General features: G+C 36.2%; 1 protein-coding gene across 1 annotated transcript in view; it reads right to left on the bottom strand.

Annotated features, from left to right (window-relative positions):
* The window catches only part of STK3 (serine/threonine kinase 3), a 276,275-nt gene that overhangs the window by 112,332 nt on the left and 136,848 nt on the right, over positions 1-27,095 (bottom strand). Inside the window, exon 7 of the mRNA XM_003782452.3 lies at positions 4,254-4,391. Coding sequence (XP_003782500.1) covers positions 4,254-4,391 — 138 coding nt within the window. The remainder of the gene's footprint in view (positions 1-4,253; positions 4,392-27,095) is intronic.

Genomic DNA, 27,095 nt, shown 5'->3' with positions numbered 1-27,095 from the left:
CAGAGTCTTACTTTGTCACCCTCGGTCGAGTGCTGTGATGTCACAGCTCACAGCAACCTCACACTCTTGGGTTCAAGTCATCCTTTTATCTCTATCGGCACCTGCCACAATACCCAGCTACTTTATAGAGACAGGGTCTTGCTCTTGCTCAGGCTGGTCTTGAACTGAGCTTAGGCAATCCAATCGCCTCAGCCTCCCAAGGGCTGGGATTATAGGCATGAGCCACAAAGCTAGGCTATATATATATTTTTAAGACATTTTCCCTCGTTTGCCCCATGCTAGAGAGCTCTGGAGTCATAGCTCACAGTAACCTCAGACTCTTGGGCTCAAGCAACCCTCTTTTGTCTCAGCCTCCTAAGTAGCTTGGACTACAGGTGGCCACCACAATGCCCAGTCAGTTTTTGTCTATTTTCAGTAGAGATGGTGTCTCATTCTTGCTCAGGCTGGTCTCAAACTCCTGAACTCAGGCAATCTACCCGCTGCCTCAGTCTCCCAGAGTGCAAAGATTACAGGTGGGAGCCACTGCACCTATCCTTCACATGTATATTTTTAAAAGCTTTTTTATTAAAGTAAAAAGTTGTAAAATTAACACTGAAACCAAAATAAAGAAGAATGCAGAAAAACTCAAGATGGCAAAAGTAAAACATGACAGTGTGATACAGATGATATTAGCATATAATTACATGCTAATGTAAGTAAATGATTAAATTTTCAACTCTTTAGTTAATTACTAACAGACAGGTTCATTAGTTAATAAGATAAATTGTAACTACATGATTTCTACACGAGATATATAAAATAAACTGAACTTACGTTCTATATAAAGCACACTTAAAAGAATGGGTTAAAAGTTGGAGGCAGGCAATGAAACAGTTACATATAAAAAGATACATAAAACATGATCAGAAAAAGCAAAGTGAAAGCAAAAAGCAATAAGTGAGAAAAGAGTCATTTATAAAGGACATAATATTAAAAATACATAAACTTCACATATTAGTATAGCATCGTATGTAACAAAAACTATAGAGACATAAGAAGAGGTTGATATGGAAGACATGGGAGAATTTTAATATTGCATTTTAGCCACTGAGAATAATGTAAGCAATAAATAAATAAACAAATATAAAAGTCATCTGAATAACAATTATTGATTTAACTGAAATATAAACTTTTATACCCACACACCTTTTTGAAATAACACCTTTTTGTTGGATGCTTAAAAAGAATATGATACCAGCATAAGAATAGAAAGAACAAGAATGTCCAGAGACTGAATATAATATAAAGGAAACTGTCATATTATGAAGATAGCATTTTCAATCAGTGAGGAAAAAAACAAGTGAAATTATGCTGAGATAAAATTACTTGCTTTGGAGAGTGTTAGTAGGTTAACCTAGATCCTTACCACAGAAACACGAAAGTAAATTTCAGACAGATTAAGGTATTAAATGTTTAAGAGAAAAAAATGGAAGTAGGAAAGAACTTGAGGATACTACAGGAGAGTATTTATATATTTAATCTGATGCAGTGAAACAAAAAAAGGACAATTCTAGCACATGCAACTTAAAAATGTATAAATGGCAAAAAAAATACAAACAAAAAATATATTTGTAACGTTTATGTTAGACAAGGGGCTCATTATATGAAGGGATTTTAAAAAAAATTGTTGGAGTTTTAAACCACAATTGGAGCACCATCAAAGAAAGGAAATGGTGTTTTCATTTCCCCTGAGAATAGGGGACAGTGTTTGAGTCCTTTGGAGTAAATGCAGAGAGCAGGAGGACTGTCTGGGATGGCGAGACTTGGTAGCCACAACACAGAGATCCCTAAAGGGAATAATGCCTCTCGCTGGAAGATGAGATATAAAGTTCTCCTTTTCTCACACTCTAAACCTCATTAATTGTTTTTAGTTAACAATGCTTCTCTCAAATCACTCCTCAGTGGACTTTAGATTGTTTCCAATTTGTTGATATTTAAGTTCTTTCCAATCTTTTTACTTTTACAAAGTTCTATGAATATTTTGACATATGTCATTTCAAACATGGTTAAATCTTTCTGTAGACTAAATTCTTAGAAGTGTGATTTCTGGGTCAAAGAATATAAGGATTTTTATTTCAGATAGATACTGACAAATTGGCTTCCATGGAGATTAAGTGTTAAGTTAAATTTTCATAACAACAAACATACTTAAGAGTTTCCCAGACCCCACATCAAATCACTTTTTATGAAAAATAGCACTTCAGGAAGTCGCTTTTTACAAAAATCATGTTTCAAATCCTTTCCTCATTTAACAGTAAGAATCATTTTGTTAATATCAGATATATTATTAGGTGAGAGTTCTGAAGCAATTCTGCTGGGAAAATAAAGGTTCACAAATTCCCATTATAAATATTAAATTAATTTAATTAGCATTAAATTTTAAGGCAGATTAAAAAAAGAAAACCCTCCTGACATTCTGGTTACAAAGTCTATTTCTAGAAGGCCTCACACGTTTTCCAGGAAGGTTCCAGGGAAGACACTTAATGATAGGCCAGGTGGTGGCTCATGCCTGTAATCCTAGCACTCTGGGAGGCCTAGGCCAATGGATTGCCTGAGTTTACAGGTTCAAGACCAGACTGAGCAAGAGGGAGACCCAGTCTCTAAAAATAGCCTGGCATTGTGACTGGTGCCTATAGTCCCAGGTACTTGGGAGGCTGAGACAAGAAAATCGCTTGAGCCCAAGAGTTGAGATTGCTGTGAGCTATGATGCTATAGCACTCTACCAAGAGTGACAAAGTGAGACTCCGTCTCAAAAAAAAAAAAAAAAATTGAAGTTTTGTTGGCTGGGGTAGGTGACTCATGCATGTAATCCTAAGACTCTGGGAGGCCCAGGCAGGTGCATAACTTGAGCTTAGGAGTTCCAGACAGACTAGCCTGAGCAAGAGTGAGACCCCATCTCTACTAAAAATAGAAAAATTAAGGCAGGTGTGGTGGTACAGGCCTGTAGTCTCAGCTACTCTGGAGGCTGAGGCAAGAGAAACGTTTGAGTCCAAGGGTTTGAGATTGCTGTGAGCTATAACACTGCAGTACTCTACCCAGGGTGATTGAGTGATACTTTGTCTCAAAAAAAAAAAAGGAAAAAAGAAAAAAATGTTTTGTTATATAACCCCAACCTGTCAATTACCTTAAAATTTAATGCTAATTAAATTAATCTAGTATTTATAATGGGAATTTGTGAACCTTTATTTTCTTAGCAGAATTGTTTCAGAACTCTTAACCTAATAATATATCTGACATGTCTAATCTCCTTAAGAGGATAAAAATGATAATACAACAAATCACAATACTTGGGAATTAAGTTTTTTCCAACTGAAAAAGACTAATTATAGAAGGAAAAGGAATGAAAGGGGAAGGAAGAGAAAAAACGAAAGAAAAAGAAGATTGAACCTGAAAAACAGAAAATGCTTAGTTAGCCTGTAAAAAACAGTGTGGGTTCAGATTCAGGTTCTCTTCTCCACTCAGGGAGAGGGACCCATTGCACTCTTGAGAAGTATTCTCCTTACACTTTGTGTACTTTGTTCTGTACTAAATGTATGTTGATAACGATCATTCCAGCCTCAGGCACCAGCGCTTATTCTTAGCACTGGGAGCCAAGAATCAGAGAACATCCTCTTCCAGAGGGACCTAAGAGCAAGGACCTGAAACTCTTCATTTGGGGAATTTTGTAATTTGTATTTACAACATGTAAAAATCTTTTCAAGGAGCTCAGGGATCTCATACTTACATATCTTACAACTGGAACAAAAAGTCAAAGGAGAATAGAGTCATGGAATGTAAGAGAAAACATGAAAAACAGTAATTATGGAACTCATTTCTGAAATAAGAACCCTCTGCAAATTTTGTTTTAAAACAGTGTTGGGGGAAATAGCTAATAAATAATAAAAAAAGAAAAGAAAAGAAAAGAAGGAAGAGGAATGAAGCGGGGGAGAGAGAGAAAGAATGAAAGAAAAAAAATAGAATATTGAACCTGGAAAACAGAAAATGAGACAAAGACAACAGAAAAATGAATGTGTGTGTGTGTGTGAGAGAGAGAGAGAGAGAGAGAATGAATGAATGCATGCATGCATGCACACCTTCTGTATTTCCTGGGGTCTGTATTTCCTGGGGTGGTTTGCATCTTTAGAAATCAGTTATGAAACTCTCAGCAATTTGGGAAATCTCAAAAAGCTAAAATTATGAAGAAAACACCTTCCCTTAAAGGTACAAACACTAACCTGTAAAAGCTGTGTTGCAGTAGCTCTCTGTTCAGGATTCTTCACTAAGCACTTTTTAACAAAATCAGTGAAATCATCAGACCAAAGTTCTGGCTTCCTGAATGTTGGCGGTGGATTTGTAGGAATCATAAAAATAGCCTAGTACAAATGAAATATACAAAAGATAGTAAGAATCATAAAAGCACAACCAAATAAACAAATCCCTTTACCTTTTAATCAGACTCTAAATCTGAAAAACAAATTTAAGTTGTTCTACGATTTCCAGTAAGACTGCAATTCAGGAAGCAAGTCATCTGCTACTAATGTACTCACTTCCCCTTAATTTTCCTCTATTTGAATTGTAGCTCATTGAGCACATCATTCTTTATTTTATCTATTATTTTTTCATCAACCTCCCAAAAGACTGAATTATTGACCCTTTACCAAACTAAGGACTTATCCTAGTTAAACAGACACATTCTCAAATTTTGCTACTGCATGCCAGATTTACTTCTTATTTCAGTTTTATGGAAGTACTACTGCTCAAAATGACTAATAGCAATTTGCTTCTGTAAGCCATAATATTTAAGTATGTGATTTGAAATAATGCTTACTAAAGCCAAGACTTTTATTTCTCTTTTCAGATAGGAATTAAGATTCCAAATAAAATGTTTTATAGGCAATTTACCACTTTAACTTATTACTGATGATTCAATACTAAAATTTAATAGTGATAAATACATTTACATAGTTCAAAATTCAAAAGCCAAAAAAGCCTTCATTTCATCCCTATTTTCCTAGTCAGTAATCCTTTCCAACCAAAAGAATTAATTCCCAATGTTCTTAGGAAATCTCCATTGTGATTAACTACAATGAATTAACTCCTCTTTGGGGCATATGAAACAGTTCCTGATAAAATACCAGCACTAAAAACATCATTTTCTTTAAAAAGATATGAAAGATATAACAATAAAAGTGAAACAAATATATTAGCACTTGATAAATACAGGCCATTATCATTTTTATTTCCACATAAAAAAAGACAAAAGGGCCAACAGAGCAATTGACAAAGATTTTAAAAAGTAAAGGGAATTAAGTTATGCTGTAACTAACTGTAGTTTAATAGGTAAGTTTCTATAATTACACAATCAACACAATAGGTGAGATGGGGAAAAATGATATCTTGGTAATCCTAATCAATACATAAACATATACCCTACAATCATGGGAATGTGTATCCAGGGGTATAGCATCCCAATTATCCCTTTCCAGATTGCAGAATTCTGACTTTCCAGGATAGAGGTATCTGTCTCTCTCACTTTTTCACCTGGCTTTTATGGTCTTTTCTCTTCATATGCAAATAAATTTATGTAATTAATTTATGCCTATTCTCCTTAATACATAAAGAGGATAAAAATGATAATATAACAAACCACAATACTTGGGAATTAAGTTTTTCCCACTGAAAAAGACTAATCATAGCTACGTTTAAAACTCAGTTCGGATATGGAGAAAACACCAAGACTGCAGAAAAGTAATGAAGATAATGTATTCTAGGGATATCAATTTTGATGTTATTCCTTACATAATATAAAACTGTTTTTTTCTCCACCAGATTTTTTTTTTTTTTTGAGACAGGGCCTCAAGCTATCCCCCTGGGCAGAGTGCCGTGGCATTACAGCTCACAGCAACCTCCAACTCCTGGGCTCAAGCGAGTCTCCTGCCTCTGCCTCCCAAGTAGCTGGGACCACAGGCGCCCGCCACAACGCCCGGCTATTTTTTGGTTGCAGCCGTCATCGCTGTTTGGCGGGTCCGGGCAGGGGATTCGAACCCGCCACCTTAGGTGTATGTGGCTGGCGCCTTAGCCGGTTGAGCTATAGGCGCCGAGCCACTCCACCAGATTTTTATTAACTGATTAAAAGTCATTCATATGTATCTTAGAATCATGTAATATCCACACTTAAAGATATAGGACAGATCATTTAGTTCAATCCTTTCGGTTCTACAGAAAAGAAACATAAAACCCAGAGACATTAGGTGATAAAAGACCCTTCATTTAAAAGATTAGCAAAGTATTCTTATGCTTCTAATATGTTCCAAGAAGCAAGAAAGTAAGAAGCAAGAAAGTAAAAGTACAAAACAAAGAGGGTTTAGATTACTAGATCTAAACAAACACCTAGTAAGAGCTTAGAAGAGATGATAAATGATGATTCTACTTTCAATGTATAGATCTACTGAGTTCTTCCTTCTATTTCCAAGTGGGAAAGAAAGCATAAACAAGTTTTAAGCTTTTAAGACAAGCAGTGACAGAAAAGATCTTAAAACCTATAATCACAACTATGATAGTCAATAAAGTTGAAGATCAACCAAATATGAAAGACCACTCAATAGGGAAAATATAGCCTTTTCAATAAATGATGCTAGGAATACTGGATATCCACATGCAAAAAAAAAACTCGGATGCTTATGTTACAACGTATACAAAAGTTAACTTGAAATGATAAAAGACCTAACCATAAGAGCTACAACTATAAAACTCTTAACTTAGAAGAAAGCACAGGGAGAAACCTTTATGACACTGAATTTGGCAATAATTTCTTGGGTATAACAACAAAAGTCCGGGCAATTAAAAAAAAAAAGATAAACTGAACTTCATCAAAATTAAAAACCTTTGTGCTTTAAAGAGTGAAAAAACAACCCACAAAATGAAGGAAAATATCTCCAAATCCTGATAGTTAATTTCTAGAATAAAGAACTCCTACAACTCAACAAACACGAACAATATCATTAAAAATAGACAAAAGGCTTAAACAGACCTTTCTCCAAAGAAGACACACAAGCGGCCAATAAGCACATGGAGAGGGACTCATTATCACTAGTTACTAGGGAAAAACAGAAAGAGATGTCCTTTCATACCCATCAGAAGAATATCTGTTATTGAGAGAGAGAAGAGGAAAAGAACAAGAAAAGAAGTAGAAAGAAAAGGATAAAGACATAAAGGAAATAACAAGTGTTGGCAAAGATGTGAAGTAGTTGGAACCCTTGTGCGCTGCTGAAAGAAATGTAAAATGATGCAGTCACTGTGAAAAACAGTATGGCAATTCCTCAAAATATTAAACATAGAATTACCATATGATTCACTAATTCTACTCCAAGGTATATATACTAAAGAATTAAAAGCAGAGACTCAAACAGATATTTGTACACCCATGATTATAGCAACATTATTCACCAAAGCCAAAGGATAGAAGCAACTAATGTGTTCATTAACTTATAAATGGATAAACAAAATGTGATTTATACATACAATGGAATTTTTTTTTTAAAGAGATGGGGTCTTGCTATGTTGCCCAGGCTGGAGTGCAGTGGCTATTCACAGGTGTGATCCCACTACTGATCAGCACGGGAGTTTTGACCTGCTCCATTTCTGACCTGGGCCAGTTCACCCTCCTTAGGCAACCTGTTGACTCCCTGCTCCTGAACTTAGTGAAGACATTTGATCAACATAGCACACTACACCCCAGAACTCCTGGACTCAAGTGATCCTCCTGTTTCAGCCTCCTGAGTAGCTGGGACTATAGGTGCATGCCACCATGTCAGGCTACAATGGAATATTTTTTAACTTTTTATTAAATTATAACTGTATACATTTATGGGGTACAATGTGATGATTTGATATATAATGTGGAATGCTTAAATGAAACTGATTACCATAACCATCACCTCACTTACATTTTGTGGTAAGACATTTATAATTTACTCTTAGTTGTTTTGAAATATACCCTTGCATTGTGCACATTAGGTGAGATCCCACCAAATGCTTCTCCTCCCTCTACTCGCCCCCCCCTTCTTGCTGGACTATAATTTGTGTTTTATCATTCATATGAATGTGTAAGTGATTACATTGGCTTCATAATAGTATTGAGTACACTGGATACTTTTTTTTCCATTCTTGAGATACTTTACTAAGAAGAATATGCTCCAACTCCATCCAAGTAAACATAAAAGATATAAAGTCTCCATCTTTTTATGGCTGAATAATATTCCATGGTATACATATACCACAATTTGTTAATCCATTCATGGGTTCATGAACCCATGACTACATATTCCAACCCATGACTTAGAAATTATGAATTGGTCGGCAATAAACATTCTGGGACAAATGTCTTTGTTGTAAAATGATTTTTGTTCATCTGAGTAGATACTTAGTAATGAAACTGCGGTATCAAATGGTGGGTCAACTTTTAGTTACTTGAGAATTCTCCATACTTCTTTCTAAAAGAAGGCTGTTTCAGTTTGCAATCTCACCAGCAGTGTAGAAGTGTTTCCTTCTCTACACATCCACGCCAACATCTGTAGTTTTGGGATTTTATGATGTGGGCTAATCTTACTGGAGTCAGGTGATATCTCAAAGTGGTTTCGATTTGCATTTCTCTGATGATAAAAGATGATGAGCATTTTTTTCATGTGTTTGTTGGCCATTCACTTGTCATCTTCAGAGAATTTTCTGTTCAAGTCTCTTGCCCACAAAGAAATGGGGTTGTTTGTTCTTTTCTTATTAATTTGAATTCTCTGTAGATTCCTATTAACAGATCTCTGTCGGAATCATAACCTGCAAAAATCTTCCCCCATTCTAAAGGCTGTCTATTTTCTTTAATTGCAATGCCCTTAGCTGTGCAGAAGCTTTTTAGCTTGATCAGATCCCAGTAATATATTTTCAGTGTTGCTTCAATTGCTTGGGGGGGGGGTCCTTCTCAAAAAATGTTTTCCCAGGCCATTATCTTCAAGCACTTTCCCTGTTTTCTCTTCTAGTATTTTTATAGTTTCATGTCTTTAACTTAAATCTTTTATCTAGTGAGAATCAAGTTGTGTTAGTGGTGAAAGCTGTGAGTCCAGTTTCAGTCTTCTACAGGTTACTAGCCACTTCTCCCAGCACCATTTGTTAAATAAGGAATCTTTTCACCAATACATATTTTTGTTAGGGTACACTGGAATGTATTCAACCTTAAAAAGGATAAAAATGTTGACATGTGCTATAACATGAATGAACCCTAAAGTTGTTATTTTAAGTTAAACAAGGCAAAAAAGATAGACATTATATGATTTCTTTCATATGTGGATCTATAGCAGTCAAATTCATGGGTGAGGAATAGAATAATGCTTGCTAGGAACTGGAAAAAAGGTTTTTAGCACTTAATGGGCAGGTAGATTGAGCTGGGGAAGATGAAAAAAGTTCTGGAGATACATGGTGTGACTATTGCACGGTAATACAAATGTACTTGATTCCACAGAACTATACAACTTAAAATGGCTTAAATGGTATGAATTTTATGTTGTGTATATTATACCACAATGAAAAATGAATGAGGGAAAATATAAAATAATAATCAAGTTCAGAAAAATCTGTTAAATGCCTATTACATACAGAATACAGTATTAGGCATTACATGCTCAAAGATACAGTAAGAAAAAAGTTACTATCCTTAGGAAACTTAAAATCTACTCTGGTAATGAAAGAACATAGTAAAAGACTTAAAAATAGTACAATAATAGGAGAAATGATAGACAGCATAAATAAGAGAGAAGTCACTCCCATTACATGAAATAGCATATGGAAAAGAAAGGGGAGTGAGGCCATGGAGAGGAACAGAGAGCAAGTAGATTTACTACGTAAGGGACTAGGGAACGATAACCTTACAAAGAGAATGGAGGGCTCAGCGCCTGTAGCTCAGTGGTTAGGGCGTCACATGCACCAGGGCTGGTAGGTTCAAACCCTGCCTGGCCTGCTAAAACAAAAAATAGCTGGGCCTTGTGGCAGATGCCTGTAGTTCCAGCTACTCAGGGGGCTGAGGCAGGAGAATCACTTGAACCCAAGAGTTTAAGGTTGTTGTGAGCTATGACGTGCCAGCACTCTGTCGAGGGCCACATAGTGAGACTCTGTCTCAAAAAAAAAGAAGAATGTGTTTCAAATCCATTTAGTGTTTTATAATTCTTTAACAAATGTATAAGTAATGGTGAAAGGAAAAATAAAAAAAAGAAGGTGAATTGAGGACATGGAGTTCTACCCTAAAAAATTTGGTCTGTAAGAAGGTGTACAAAAGAAAGAAAGAAGTTCTTTCCTGGGGAGTATGTGTGGTGTTTTAAAAATCAGGGTATGTTCTTCCTCTTTTTTGTTCCCGAGTATGTTTACGACCCAAGAAGTAGATTTAAAAACAAACAAAACCTGGAGACACTCTAAATATAGACTACAAAAGTCAGTTAGGAGATAGAGTAGATGGGGGTAAGAGTTGATCTATCTGTATATGCATCTTTCAAAAGGGACCAGTCTTTTAATAGGTAACATTTTACATCATATCATACATATTGTATCTATGGGAGTCCTTCAAATGTAGTGCGGCTAGTTATGACAAAATAATAGTATATTTCAATCAAACAAGTATTAATAAAGTATTTTTACAGGTTCATTTTATGTGCTATTATTTACAGGTAACAAGGTGAGAGGCCACAGGTCAGATAGTGCCAGTGAACATATTTTGTTCAGACAGCATCAAATTCACATTCGCAGAAGGTTAAGAATCTGAGACAATAAAGCTGATTTAAACCAACAGGGTGTCTTGTTCTCCCTTTTACATGGGCCCCATTTAGCCTGGTTTAATTATCTACCGTATGTGATGATCTCTTTAAGTATCTGAGTTTGTATTACAGATTTTAAAATGGACTCACAGTCAACTTATGGAGGAAAAAGCACATATGAAACAAATAGCAAATAACAGTGTCCCAGACAATGAAATCCTACCTATAAACAATTAATTTCAGAGAGCTCCACAGTTGAGATAGAACCCCAAATAGCTTTAAAATGGGCAAAATGTATCCAATGTACTCAGTGCTATTATGAGACCAATATATAATCACCCACACTTTCATACGAATGATAAAACACAATTATAGCCCAGAAAGAGAGAGAGAAGAGGAGGGCCAGGGGAAGAAAGGGGGTGGCTGGGTGGAGGGAGGGTAATGGGTGGAACCTCACCTACTGTGCACACTCCAAGGGTACATGTCAAATATATTGAAAGTAGAGTATAAATGTCTTAACACAACAATTAAATAAGTGAGGTGAAGGCTATGTTAACCAGTTTGATGTAAGCATTTCAAATTGTATATAAAATCAGCACATTGTACCCCTTAAATGCAGTGATATACACAGTTATGAGCTAATAAAAATAAATGAATTAAAAATAAGCTGTTGCTTTAACCTAAAAAAATAAAATAAAATGGGCAAAATGTGGTTAATAGCACCTGCTGGAAAAGGCACACAAAAACCACCTGCTACTTCAAATTTGAGAATAAAAGTAAATTTGAACTCTCATCTCTGCAAAACAGTTCAAAGAAGCTACATAAGCCCCTAAATACACTGACCTCAAACTGCAGGTAAATGATACTAGATTATCTAGATAAATGTTGTTCATCTACACTTCTGTTACAAATTGGCGGATAACAACCCAAGAGATTTGCGTCCTTGAAGCTAATGCTCTCCTTTGAACTTTGAGCCAATGAGTTGCAGTCTTATCTTCAGATAATCTTAACATATAAGGTTCACCTCAGCAGTAGCTATTAGAAACCCAAAGATAAAAAGCTTAACACTAACTCTTATTTACCCAGTAGTATCATAAAGTGAACTTAAAATGTCACATTTTACTCTCAAACAAGCATTGACAAGCATTTAACACTGACCACACAGTTCAAACAAATAAGTCTTAATATATAATCTACCAAAATGTTTCCCAGAAAACTACAATACCTTTCATTTCCATTTTATAAGGTTGGATAATTAACAGATTTTCTCAGAGACTATACTGTGTTCAACGGATTTAACTTAAACATAAATCAGAGGACCTCTTAAGAATCTCCAGGTTTTATATTAGTTTATTAGGTAAAAGGCTCCCCTGTAGAAAGTTTTGGCAATCAGTGTGGCTAGCCTTAGACTAACAATTCACTCCCCTGCCACCAACCAAATCACACTAACACACATTATAGCCATATAATTTATCTTATCTCTAACACCATTTTGATGAAGAATGTTAGTATAATAAATGATATGATTATCCTTGTGTTTGTTTCTACACAGTGTGTTGCTAACTACATATTGAACCTCTGATTAAGTTTTAAAAAGAACTTCCCTTATCACAAGTAGTCTTAAAAGCCAAGAAATACAGGTGCTTCAAAACAAGTAATCATCTTCATGTCTGTAATTTCATGCCTCAAACTCCAGGAGTACCCAGAAGATGTGGAAAAAGCTGGAACTGACAGGCTACAATACCTAAACTTTATAACCTCAGTGGAACAAGTTAACACATGTCTGAAGTGAAGGCAGATGGATCTGTGAATGTAAAGAAGTGGTGGGCAGGCCACAGTAACAAAGAAACCATGCCACTATTTAAGAACCTCAGATTAATACACAAAAGGTTATATTTGCAAAAAAGGAATGAGATAAAAGATGAGAAAGCACTTTACAAAACTACAAAGAACTAAACAAATATAACTATTACTGATAACAAGCATAATTATAATACTAATTTCTAAAAGACTACTACAAATAAGACAGCAAATAGTACAATGGAATGAGGCCAAAAAAGTGGACCTGAGTCAGAAAAACAGGCTTGAGTTTTAAATCACTCCCTAATTGTGTGGCCTTAACTCTTGCTTTTTCTTCCATGTAAGTAAGGAAGCTGCAATCTTTACCAGGTTCTCCTTTGGATATAAGAGACTCTAGCACTCTAACTGCCTACAATCAAGAAGTAAAATTCTAGCTAGACAAATATTAAATTCCAGTTAAAAGAGAGATGGAGACAAGAAAGGATAACAAAAGGCCTTCTAGATATTAATATAAAAATGCAAATCTAAAATGTTATCATTCTCCTCTCAAAAACAAATATGAAACACACAGAAATATTAAAGAGAATGGTTAAATCTAAAGTGAATCTTGCTCCTAGATATAGTTTCTACAGTAAGAACAAGGTTAAAGTATTCGGTGCGTAAACTCACAATTCACTCCAGCTCTAGTCAGAGGAACTTCAGTAATCTTTCATTTGGCCAATAAAAGCCAATTTGCCAGCCTGGAATAGGTGCAGCTGGTGCTCTGACACTACAAAGTGAACATGAGAACCGCTCCAGAGGTTGAAAACTATCTCTAGATGGCACTGGGTACAATAACAGCACCATTGTTAGTAGCTATGGAATCTACTTAACTACTCTGTTGCCACATCTTAATATGGGAATATTAAGGCTGTTTTGAATTTTAAATAGATTAATACAGGTAAACTACTCAAATAGCACCTGCCACAATTTTAAATGCTCAATAATGTAAGCTATTATTAACCCAATTTTATAACTAAGCACACAAGAGTAAACTAGTTTATTCAAGATCACACAGGTAGTAGTAAACTGGCTATCAAAATAAAAATTCAGATTTATTTGATACTTCAGCATATGCTACCTTGCAATGCCTTTGTGACTGTATTAAATTTTTGTCACAGATAATTCCAAAGGCTCTATTACATATATTCAATCTCTAGAAAACAGGAAAGTATTTGTATCAAGAGATTATGATAGTGGAAAAATAAAAATAAAAAATGTAGAACAATTCAGAGATGGTTAGGCAAACTATTATATATCAACAAAATAGAGTAACATATTGCCATAAGAGGTGACAAATTTGTGAATCACAAAACCACAAAGAAATTTTTTTTTTTTTTAGTAGAGACAGAGTTTTACTTTATCGCCCACGGTAGAATGCCATGGCATCACACAGCTCACAGCACATTCCATCTTCCTGGGCTTTGGTGATTCCCTGGCCTCAGCCTCCCAAGTAGCTGGGATTACAGGTGCCCACTACAACGCCCAGCTATTTTTTTGTTGCAGTTTGGCCGGGGCCAGGTTTGAACCCGTTACCCTCAGTATATGGGGTTGGTGCCCTGTCCACTGGGCCACAGGCGCCACCCACAAAGAAAAAGTGAAAATGAGAAAGTAAAGTGATAGTAAAATGATTACCTTTGCATAAAAATGACAAGTTTGTGATAGAGCAGAATCACAAAAATTTAAACTATCAATTCTTAACAGCCACTATCTATAAGTTCATTTTGATATTTTTACTGTAATAGTTCTTAAATATTTTTTAATTTTCAAAAATCATATTTGCAGTTTTCATTTAACACCAACCTATGAGCTGTTGCCTATTCCCATCTGCTCCTACAACCGCCTCTCAGGCATGCACAATTTAAATCTCAATAGCCACCATTGCTTCTACTTAAATCTTAACCATCTTCCAAGATTGAAATATAATGTCCATTTAATACAATGTAACAATATTCATAAAACATGGCTGTAGAGGAAATCAAAAGTGAACAAGAGCCAATACTTAAGGAACTTCATCATGAATTCTGCTCTCTCAGATCCCCCAATTAGAAGTCTTACAATCAGGTCAACTAACTTTTTTAAGTATGTAAAATGTACCCATGCCTGCAAAATAAGAATTTTTTCAAGAAGCTTAGAGTCTAATGGGATTAAAAAATGCATATCAGATCATTTCAGTAAAATAGTATAAGTGCTCAAATAGAGGTGAGCAATGGGCATTATAAGATGACTTAGCCAAAATGGATGTTTAAGGAGAAGAAGTTTAAGCTAAGTCCTAAAGAATGAATGAGTGAAGCATAAAAAAGAGACTAGACTGTTCAAACATATGAAGTCCATGAGGTCTTTGAGGGAAAATGATGTAGGGCAGGAAAATTACAAGATGATCCTAAGCCATCTTACTGCCCATACAGAAAGAAATCACTAGAAGACTAACTGTGACATACCCAAAAAAGTTCAGAACCCAGAGAACTTAGTTCTACCTATAAAGATTCTGATTTTATTGATCTGGAGTAAGGACGAGGCAGTATTTTTGTGTGCCTTCCAAATGATTCTAACTGTGCAACCAACATTGAGAACCACTATGCTTCCCCCCCACCCTAGGCTGAATTTCCTTTAATTCATTTTTGTATCAAAATATTAAGGGGGTACAAATGTTTTTGTTACATGGATAACTTGTATAGTGCTTAAGTCAAGGCTTTTAGAGTGTCCATTACCAGAACAGTCTTCACTGTACTCAAAGTAAGTTATTACCTTTCACCTTCTCTCTTCCTCTCCCTTCTGAGACTCCAATGACCTTTACATATCCTTGTGCCTGTTTGGGCCCATCATTTAACTCCCAATTATTACAACATACATGTGATCTCTGTTTTTCCATTCCCTAAGATATTTCACTTAGGATAACGGTTTCCAGTTCCATTCAAATTGCTACAAATGACATTCCATTCCTTTTTATGACTGAGTAGTACTCCATGGTACATAATAAACATATTTTTAATTCACTCATGAATTGATGGGTACTTAAGTTTATCCCACATCTTTGCAATTGTGGATTGTGCTGTGATAAACATTTGAGTGCAGGTGCCTTTTTGATAAAAATGACTTCTTTTCCTCTGGGTACCCAGTAGCAGGATTGCTTGATTGAATGGTAAGTCAGCGTTTATGAGAACCACTATTTCTAAAACATAAAATACAAGACAAATATTATTCTTATACCGCTGGTGAGTGACAAACTCATTACAAATGTCCTGAATAACATGAAAGCTACTTGAAAGCAAGACAGTGTCTGCTATTTTCTGAATGTTTATGTCCCCCTAAATTCATATGTCGAAACCAAATCACCAATATGGTGGTATTAGAAGGTATGGCCTATAGGAGGTGATCAGGCCATGGGGAATGGAATTAAAAACCTCATAAATGAGGTCCCAGAGAGCCTCCACACTCATTCTGCCCTGTAAGAAACACATAGAAGGTGGCACACCAGATTTGCTGGCACCTTAATTTTGGACTTCCAAAACTCCAGAATTGTGAGTGATAAATTTCTATTGTTTATAAATACTCAGTCGAAGGTATTTTGATATAGCAGCCACAGACTAAGATGTGTCTTATCAAGTTTTGAATACCCCTCGAGCATTAGGCATAGTTACTTCTGCATAGTAAAATTTATATTTATATTGAGAATGTTGATATAAAAACATCCAGTTAAATACGATGACTTGAACATATTGATTTACCTCAACTCCCCTCAAACATTTTACTAAAATGTACAGCAAGAATTTGTATTTATTTGTATTTATTTTTAGTAAGAATTTTTAAAAGGCTTCAACTCCAAAGACAGAAGGACAATAGCAAGAAAGAGATAGCAATAAAATTTTGGAAACAGAAAATAGATGAAAGAGTCATAACTGACTCAAAAAATCTGAGAAATCAGCGAAAAGCACATTGATTAACTTCAGAGAACTAAAACAAGGCTAAGAAATTGGAAGCAACAGACACATGTAAAGATGGGGGCATCTTTATTGTTATCTTTTCTAACAATAAGCACACTTAATATCAAATCTTGGGTTCTAAAATGCTATTCTATAGTAAAAGACACCTGTGCTACTTGAAAAGAATGACTTATTGCAAGGACTGGAATAGGGAGATTACAAGGTGAGCCCCTAACATCTTGCTGTGCCAGTGGTAAGGAAACACTCCAAGATTAATGAGATTATATCTGAAGAACCTAGCACTAGCCAAATTTAGGATAAATTGAGAATCAAAACAATGACTGCAATTGATTATAACAATTTGAATAAAATAATTATTCTAGAGCAATATTTTTTAAAGGAAGGGGGTTTAAGAAAAGCAGTTCTTTACAGAAAAATACCACCTAATATATAATGATTGAAATTATTAGAGTATCACTAATTTGCACCTTTAATGTAATGTGATGATCAATTCTGGCAAGGATCACCAATAGATAATACTACTATGTGGTGAAGGGTTATTGGCAAAAGGATAACTTGAGGATACAAAAGTATCATTCCATAGATTACTTAATAATTACAATGAAGAAAATGTACCTTTATAATAGAGAGATCTATTTCACTAAGTGATAACCTGAAAGTATCTGACTTCTCATATGATTCAGTAAGAAATATACACCACAACCCATGATATTCATCTGCCAAATATATAACTTAAACCTAATCTATTGAATCTGGAAATGTGGTTAGTCTAAGGAACTGAATGGGGGTAATAGCTATATTACACAGTGCAGATACAGATCATTTTCAGCATTACAGAGTTCTACTGGATAGCCCTGCCAGTCTACATATAAATTCCAAGTTATAAGAAATACAGGGAATAGAGAAAAAGCTAAAAGATACTAATGAGGAAATATTAGTGGGAGATTGTACCACAAGAAAAAGAAAAAAAAAAAAGAAACTTGCCCCATTCCTTCAGAAAGTCAATGCCACAGGGAAAAACAGTATGTACTGGCTGGGGGTTGGGGATGGTGGCAATGGCAAATTAGATTATAAGAGGTCAAATACAATGTGTGTCACCTGGAAGAAATGTGAATATGAACTAAATAGTTGACATTAGATAACCACTAATGATTATCTAATTTTTCTGATTTTTTCAGATACATGTTCTTATTCTTTAAGTATACATGCAAAAGTAAATGTTCAGAGATTAAATATCAAAAACTTGAAAAGACGGAAGATTGCAAGATACAAGAAGAGGGGAAAGATTGGATACATAAACACACAGGTAAACAGATTGGGAAGGATGACAGAATGAATAACATCTCCCAAAGTTGTCCATGTCCCAATCCTTGGAAATTGTGAATATGTTACCTTATATGGCAAAAAGGGCTTTAAAGATCAAATTGAATTAAGAATCTTCAGGTAAGGTGATTATCTTGAAATATCTGGGCAGACCCAATATAAACACAAGAGTACTAAAAAGTGAAAGGAGGCAGAAGAGTCAGAGGGAGATGAGAGTACAGAAGAATGGACGGATTTGAAGCATTTTTCAAACACTACTGCTCTGAAGGTGAAGAAGGCCATGAGAACCCTTTAAAATGCAGAGAAGCAGTTTCTCTCTGAAAAACTTCAGAAAAAAGGGCATCCCTGCCAACACTTCAAATTTAGCTCAATGAGATCAATGTTGGACTTCTATCTACAAAGTTGTAAGATCATACACTTCTGCTGTGCAAACCATTAAATTTGTAGTAATTTGTTATAGCAGAAATAGGAAACTAATGTAGATAGACAGTTGGGGGTAGGAAGCAAAACAAGAAGAGAGAAAGAAGTTGTTAGAAATGAGCAGTATAAGGATACTACGGCAGTGGGACAATGCCATCGGGATTTGGCCCCTGCTGTCCAGACTACCTCATGGTCTGAAATGGCCAGCTGAACATTAGCTACCACATTGTCCCTGCAGACAAGGAGGGAGGGGGAACAGCAGTATAGGGTACCAGTCAGATCTCTTTATTCAGCCTCCTAAAAGTTTCATCATAACTATTTTTTTAAGGGTTCTAAACACTTTTGAAACTCCTTTTTAAGTATATGCAAAGACCCTTGGAATTTCCAGAGTGACAGAAATGTCTCTGTTGGCTAGGTGTGTTGGCTCATGCCTGTAAGTCTAGCACTCAGAGAGGCCAAGACTTAGCTAAGTCTTTTCAGATTACTTGAGGCCAGGAGTTCAAGACCAGCCTAAAGAATACAGTGATATCCTATCTCTACTAAAAATACCAAAAACATTAGCCAGGCACAGTAGTATAAGGCTGTAGTAGTACTGTACAGCTGCTCAGGAGGCTGAGGCTGGAGAATTACGTGAGCTCAGGAGTTTGAAGTTGTACTGAATTAGGCTCCTGATTTGCACCCTTTATAATAAAGCTGTAACTGCAAGTATAGTTCTTTTCCTGAGTTCTGTCAATAATTCTAGCAAATTACCAAACCTAAGGGGTAAAAGGAACTGCTGACTTTACAGCCAGTCAAAAGTATGGGTAATATGGGTCCCCTGAAGCACAGCTGATGTCTGAAGTAAAGGCAGTCATGTTAGGGACCACATCCTTGAATTTGTGGGATCCTAGCTAACTCTAGATGGTGGCAGCAAAACTAAACCACACTATCTTTATCCAGTGCTGAAATATAATCCTGTAATACAGGTGGTATTCAAACATATATTCACAATTTCTCAAACATAGAAAAAAAGTAAAATTGATATGCAAGTTGATACAAGATATACCTTTTAGAAAAAGATGAAGAATAATCTTTAACTTTTTCCTACAGTTGTGGTTCTGAAAGCATAGTTCATAGCTATGAACTTAGCTAAGTCTTTTCAGGGGTCTATCAGGGCAAACCTTTTATCATAAAAACACTAACATTCTTCTCTCTATATTTCTCAATTTACATTTGCACTTGACAACTAAAAAATGATGAAGTTCATTAATTTGCAAAGGACTTTGTTTTATTTCTAAGAAAGGGTTATAGCATGTAGAGTGGTCACTATAACTGGCTAGGAAGCACTGCCTGGGGCAGAAGCCCAGACCATGTACTTCAGGGAATGCTACAGGAACCAGGAGTTTATGCTGAACAGGATGACTGAATATAAATATTTATTGATAACAAGCTATGGGAGAAGCTATGAATATTCATGAAACATGTACATGCACAATTGAGTTTCATTGTACTTCACAGAATCCATGTTCAGAAAATAGTCATGTTAGCATGATCTCAGTGTGCAGTTTTTGGCCTTCTGACACCAAAAAGTGAAGCAGAGGACATGAAAACCCTCACTGTACAGCCGCCAGAGACTGGTCAAAACCACTCCATGGCCAGTGGTCTCTCATGAACAACTTGGTCAGTTGTGCTGAAACCACAAAAGGGAGCAGCAGCATTAGGCAGCTGACTGGAACCAGAGGTGGAGCAAGTCTTTTCAAAAGGCTGATTTTGATAAACCATTAGGGAAGAAGGCTTAATGGCTGACAAGGGAGGTGGACATAAGGAGACATGCCTGACCTCCCATCCTGCCATGGCCAGAAACTCAGTATTAGGGTTTCTCTGGAGTCCTCTTGGCCAAACGAGGTGGGGCGAGGGGGTCCATTCAGTTGGGGGACATAGGATCTTATTTTTATGTCTCATACTAAGAAGGCAAAGGCAATGATGGGTAAAACTGCTGGTACTCTAGCACCAATAAGGCAGTGGAACTAAACTATAAATAATCTTTGTCACTATCCATGCACAATAAAAAGGAAAAGGTTTTAAAAAGAGGCATTTTTGATTTAAAGTATTTTTATTTTTTTTGAGATAGCGTCTCATTCTATTGTCACAGGTTAGATCTAGTGCCATGGCATCAGTCTAGCTCATAGTAACCTCAAACTCCTGGGTTCAAGAGATCTTCCTGCCTCAGTCTCCTGAATAGCTGGGACTACATATGCCCACCCCCACATCCAGCTAATTTTTCTACTTTTAGTAGAGATGGGTTCTGACTGTTGCTCAGGATGGTCTCAAACTACTGACTTCAGGTCATCTTCCCGCCTTGGCCTCCCAGAGTGCTAATACTACAGGCATGAGCCATTACGCCTGGCCTGATTAGGAATACCCTTAACTTAAAAAATTCACTTTATTCAATCTTGATGTTTGAGTACTCTACACATCTTTTTAGCACTTTATGTGATGAAAAGAGAAGTATGCATAAACTTTGTTGCATATCAAAGTATACAAAGAAGTTCAGCATAGAGCTCCTATAATGAAATTAAAATAAAACAATAAAATAGGTCAAAGATAACAATAGTGTGATGCAATAAATGAGGCTCTCATCTAAGAACGATATAATGCTCACTACAGATCAATTTTAACAAAAAACTATCAATATACATCAATATAAATTAGAATTAAGAAAAACCAAAACTAAAATTAACAAGAATTATATGAAGACCAAAAAAGTAATAAGTGAAAATGTAGAAAGCGTACAATAAAGAAAAGACACATACATACATATATATGAATGTCTACAACCAGAAAGCAATACATTGCAGAAATTCAATATGAAATTTAGGAGTTAAGTTTTAGAGGAAAAAAAAGAATATGTCAACAGGGCGTCCCTTACCTTGCCTTGGAAAAAGAATGCTTTAATTTACACCTTTGGTCAAATATGACTGCCAAATCAATCAGTCAATCACTAGGTCCCACCAAAAGTTAATAAAAATGATAAAAATATTCACGTATCAGCTTTTAACTCCACATTCTTTAAGGAAGCCTTATGATTCATAAGCAACTACCCAATTGCAAACTCTAAGCCTGTGGCTTTCCACAATAGCCTAAAAAATCCAATCTGGAATAGACCTAGGTAATGTGTTTGTATGTTTAACTCCTTAAATGAGTCTAAGGCAGTGGTTCTCAACCTTCCTAATGCCTCCTAATGCTGGGACCCTTTAATACAGTTCCTCACGTTGTGGTGACCCCCAACCATAAAATGATTTTCCTTTCTACTTCATAACTGTAATTTTGCTACTGTAATGAATCGTAATGTAAATACCTGATATGCAGGATGTATTTTCATTGTTACAAAGGGGTCGCGACCCACAGGTTCAGAACTACTGGTCTAAGGCATATCCAGTATAAAAAATCACTGTATAAAGCAAAAAGTATGGACCCAAGGTACGTATCTACATTTACTAGAACCTTTACTACATGTAAGCACAGTCTGGAGATATAGTAAAAATTTATCATTTTTAGAGACTGAGAACTCATAAGAAAAAGGAGAGAAATGGTGAAAACTCAATTAGTGCCAGGGCCAGCTCTAGGCAACAAGTCTGAGGCAAACTGTTTTCCTTACACACACACACGTGCTTTCTCACTCTTACTCTCACTCTCTCACATATGAAACTCATTTATTTTTACATATGTCGGTATGTCACTGTATTTTACCTAAAATTCCACCAATAAGGTCATTGCGACTTAAAACCTGTGTGTAACTTCTACTTCCATGAAGAGAAAGTTGATGTATCTTTCTCTATTCCTCTCGCTGAATACAACCAAAAACCATGGACATTATGTATGAATTAAGTGTAAGAAGCTCTGAAAGACAGAAGCAGAACAGCTAGGGAACCTATAGCCCAAGGAACATCCGAGATGATGTTTTATTTTTGCCTCACACATCCCAGACGGAGGCTAGAAAAGCCAATGACCAAACAAATGACCAGAAAAAGCCAATAGGTACAAACAAAAAACACCCCAACCAAACCCTGCTCTCCCTAGCCCAAAGACTGAAAGCAGAGCAGCATGGAAAGAAAAAAACTTTAGACAATTTTCACTCTACTACAGTCCAACACTATAAGGTGGGGGGGGATGTAGTCCCCTTCCAATTTTCCCAGAAAAACTCAGTGAGCAGCCTAAACTCCATCCTCACATGACTATAAAAAGGCCCTACAACACTCCTGCTATAGTGGTATGAGTAAAGACCAAATAAGGAGCAGAGACTTTTACCCCATTGGAGAATAACAAGACAGCTCCCTCTCTCTTCAATACTATCAGTAGAATAGTTCTGCGTTCTTCCCCAAACTGGCATTAATTAAGTATCCTTCCCCCTACCACTAAGGAGGTCTAGAGAACAATTTAGACCAGTGGTTCTCAACCTGTGGGTTGCAACCCATTTGTAACAATGAAAATACATCCTGCACATCAGATATTTACATTACAATTCCTAACAGTAGCAAAATTACAGTTATGAAGCAGCAGTGAAAATCATTTTATGGTTGGGGGTCAGTGACCACAACATGAGGAACTGTATTAAAGGGTCCTGGCATTAAGAGGCATTAGAAAGGTTGAAAACCATTGATCTAGACTTTCACTACTACCCAGTACTAATAATGTCAGCTTCTAACAATGGAGACTGCATAGGGACAGAGAACTCCTACACTTACCCCACAATAATGAGGAACCACTCTAGCCACATTTTGAGTATCAACAAAGGCTGAGTGGGAAACCTAGACTTCATATTCTACCTGGCAGTAGTAAGACCCCTTCCTCTGCTGAAACAATGTCACAGAAGTCCAACTAAAGCAGAAGGTTTAGAGTCTAGAGTCTACATTTAAATCTAGAATATAACACAAAAAAAGGTCTCAAAAATTACTCATCCTGGCTTGGTGCCTATAGCTCAAGTGGCTAGGGCACCAGCCACATACACCGGAGCTGGTGGGTTTCAATCCAGCCCAGGCCCACCAAACAACAATGGCAACTATAACCAAAAGATAGCTGGGTGTTGTGGCAGGTGCCTGTAGTCCCAGCTACTTGGGAGGCTAAGGCAAGAGGATCACTTAAAACCAAGAGTTTGCCGTTGCTGTGAGCTGTGATGCCATAGCAGTCTACCCAGGGTGACAGCTTGAGACTGTCTTTAAAAAAAAAAAATTTACTCACCCTGCTCAGCATCAAAAAGATAATAAGCTGACTTTAAAATAGGCAATCAAAAATGCTAACACCAAAAGGACAGAGGGGGTCAAATTATCTGACAAAGATTTTAGTGCAAAGATTTTTTTCATGAGAAAAAGGCTTCAATGAACAATTAAGAAAATGGTTGAAAGAAATGCAAAAATAGAAAACTTCAGCAAAGAAACAGAATATTCAAAAAAGAACCATATGAAATAGAAAATTACAATAATCATAATAAAAAGCTCAGTAGATGGGTTCAACATTAGAATGGAGGGACAGAGAAAAGAATTAATGAACTGGAAGACAGAACAATAAAATGTATACTACATGAATAACAAAGGGAAAATAAACAGAAGAATAAAATGAACAGAGTCACCAGGACTGGTGGAACTAAAACAAAAGATCTAATACTCATGTCCTTGGCATTCCAAGAAAAGAGAAAGAGAGTAGGGCTATAAAAATTATTTGAAACTGAAAAGTCTGAAAACTACCTAATTTAGCAAGAGACAAAACTACAGGTTCAAAAGATAAACAAAAAAATCTGGTTAGAGAGGAGGAAGTGGCTCCAAGAGGGCAATTTAGAGACAACTTCTCACCAACTGCTCTCAGGACATGGAAAAATTAGAAAGGATATAATGGAGCTTAAAGAATTGAAGGAGTCACTCAAATTGCAAAATGCAGTAGAAAATTTCAACAACAGATTTAACCATGGAGAAGAAAGAATCTCAGAGCTTGTGACAAGGCTCTGGTGCTAACCCAGTCATTTAAAGAGTCAGAAGAGAATAAAAGCAAAGTGACAGCTTTCGGGAATTAGAGTACATAAAGGATACAAACATATGAATTACTGGTATTCCTGAAGGAGATGAAGAAAGTCCCAAGGCATGGTACCCCTAGATGTTGATATTAAACTGAAAATTTCCCAAGCATCACCAAAGAGTCAGACATACACCCACTAGACAGTTATCGAACCCCAGGCCAACTCATTTCAGAGCATCTCCCAGACACATTGTATTTAACCTGGCCAAAGTAAAAACTAAAGAGAAAATTCTGTAAGTAGCCAGGCATAAGAAGCATCTGGCCTACAAGGGTAAACAAAATCAGATTCACAGCTGATTCTTCAGCAGATACTTTACAAACCAGAAGAGAGTGGGCTCCCACTTTGAATCTTCCCAAACAAGAACTGCTAGCCTAAGTTTCTGTATCCTGCAGAACTAAGTTTCCTAACCAATGAAGAAATCAAATCTTTCATTGACAAGCAAACATTGAGAACATGTGCCTAAAGGAAGTACTCAGACCAGTAGTATTAAGTACAATACAACGTTCACCAGCAAAATAAAGACACTCAGAAAGTAAATAACAAACCCTAGCTTCCACAATGGCCCAACTAATACACCAAAGCAACAGATCTCCATACACCAAGATGAACAGAACTCCAACCCACTTACCAATTCTCTTAATAATGTTGAATTCACCACTAAAGAGGCAAAGGCTCACTGATCAGATAAAAATATACAACCCAAGAGTTTGGTGTCTTTAGAAAAACACATCTGATCCCCAAAGATAAATCAAGATTAAGGATAAAGGGTTGGAAAACAGTATGTCAGGCAAATGGGAACCAAAAGAAAGTGAGCGGCACAATCCTTTTTGTAGATATAATTGACTTTAAAGCAACAAAAGTAAAGAAAAAGATGGACAATATATACTAGTAAAGGGAACAAGAAGATATTTCAAACCTAAATACTTATGCACCCAACATCACCCCAGATTGATAAAACACACCCTACATGATCTGAACAATAAAGTAGCCCATAACACTGTAAAAGCTCGGACTTCAACAGCAGAGAATATTAACAAATGCAAGAACATACCATGTTCATGGCTGGGAAAAATCAACTTGTTAAAATATCTATACTACTCACTCCACTGACAGAACTGGACAGATGACTCCAAACAGAGACTAAACAAATAAATGATGTACTCAAACACAACTCCACAACAAATGGGCTTAACAGACATATACAGAACATTTCACCTCAATTCTTCTCATCAGCGCATGGACCATTCTTCAATATTGATTATATCCTAGGAAACAAATAAAACCCCAAATAATTTGGAAAAATAGAAATTATATCTTATATCTTTGCACACCACAATGGAATATAAGTAAAATTCAATTCCAACAGAGAAACAACCCTACACAAAGTCATGGAAATGAAACAACCTTTTGCTGAACTACAGTGGGATCAAAGAAGAGATTAAGAAGGAAAGTAGCAGATTCTTAAAAAAAATGACAATGAAGTCACAAGCTATCAAAACCTGTGAGACACTGCAAAAGCAGTCCTAAAAGGAAGATTTATTGCATTAAATGTCCATATACAGTAATCAGAAAGCACAAATCAACAATCTAATGAATCATTTCAAGGAACTGGAAAAGGGAAGAACAATCCAATCCCAAGCCCAGTAAAAGAAAATAACCAAAATTAGATCAGAACTAAATGAAATCTAGATTAAAAGAATTATATAGAAGATGAACAAAAGTTGGTTCTTTCAAAAGATAAAATCAAAAAACCCTAAGGCACATCAACTAGAAAAGTAAGATCTCTAATAACCTGAATCAGACACACAAAAAAACAGGAAATAGCAACACATGCCAGAGAGATACAAAAGATCATCACTGAATACTACAAAAATACTCTACACCCAGAAATTTGAAAATACGAAGGATATGGACCAATTCCTGAAATCACATTACCTCTCTTAGCCTCAACCAGGAAAAAACAGAACACTGAATAGACCAATATCAAGCACTGAAATTGAACAAACAATAAAAAATCTTCCAACAATAAGTCCTAGAGCAGACAGTTGGACACCAGAATTATTCCGAATCTTCAAAGAAGAGCTTGTATCTACAATGGAGAACCTACTCAAGTACACTGAGAAGGAAAAAACCCTCCCTAACTTCTTCTATAAAGTATATATCACCCTGATACCGAAACCAGAAAAGGAAACAACAAAAAAAGAAAACTACAGATCAATATTTTTAGTGAACATTGATGAAATACCCTCAAAAAGGGGGGCACCTGTGGCTCAAGGAGTAGGGCACGGGCCCCATATACTGGGGGTGGCAGGTTCGAGCCCGGCCAAAACTGCAGGAAAAAAAAAAAAGACCCTCAATAAAATCTTAGAATTCAGCTACACATCAAAAAAAAAAATAATTCATCATGGAGCAGTGCCTGTGGCCCAAAAGAGTAAGGTATAGGCCCCATATGCCAGAGGTGGCAGGTTCAAACCCAGACCCAGCCAAAAACTGCAAAAAAAAATTCATCACGAACCAGATAGATTTCATTCCAGGGATACAATGCTATTTCCATATACACAACTCCGTAAACATACTTCACCACATAAACAGAAATAAAAACAAAGACCATATGATCCTCACAACAGATGCAGAAAAAGCATTTCAGCATCCTTTCTTGACAGTAACACTTAAGAAAATAGGCATAGATGACAGATTTATTTCTTTTTATTTTTT

Source organism: Otolemur garnettii, unplaced genomic scaffold (genome assembly GCF_000181295.1).
Source record: "Otolemur garnettii isolate 467f Iridium unplaced genomic scaffold, OtoGar3 scaffold00004, whole genome shotgun sequence".
Classification (NCBI taxonomy): Eukaryota; Metazoa; Chordata; class Mammalia; order Primates; family Galagidae; genus Otolemur; species Otolemur garnettii.
This window is presented reverse-complemented; position numbering and strand designations above follow the sequence as displayed.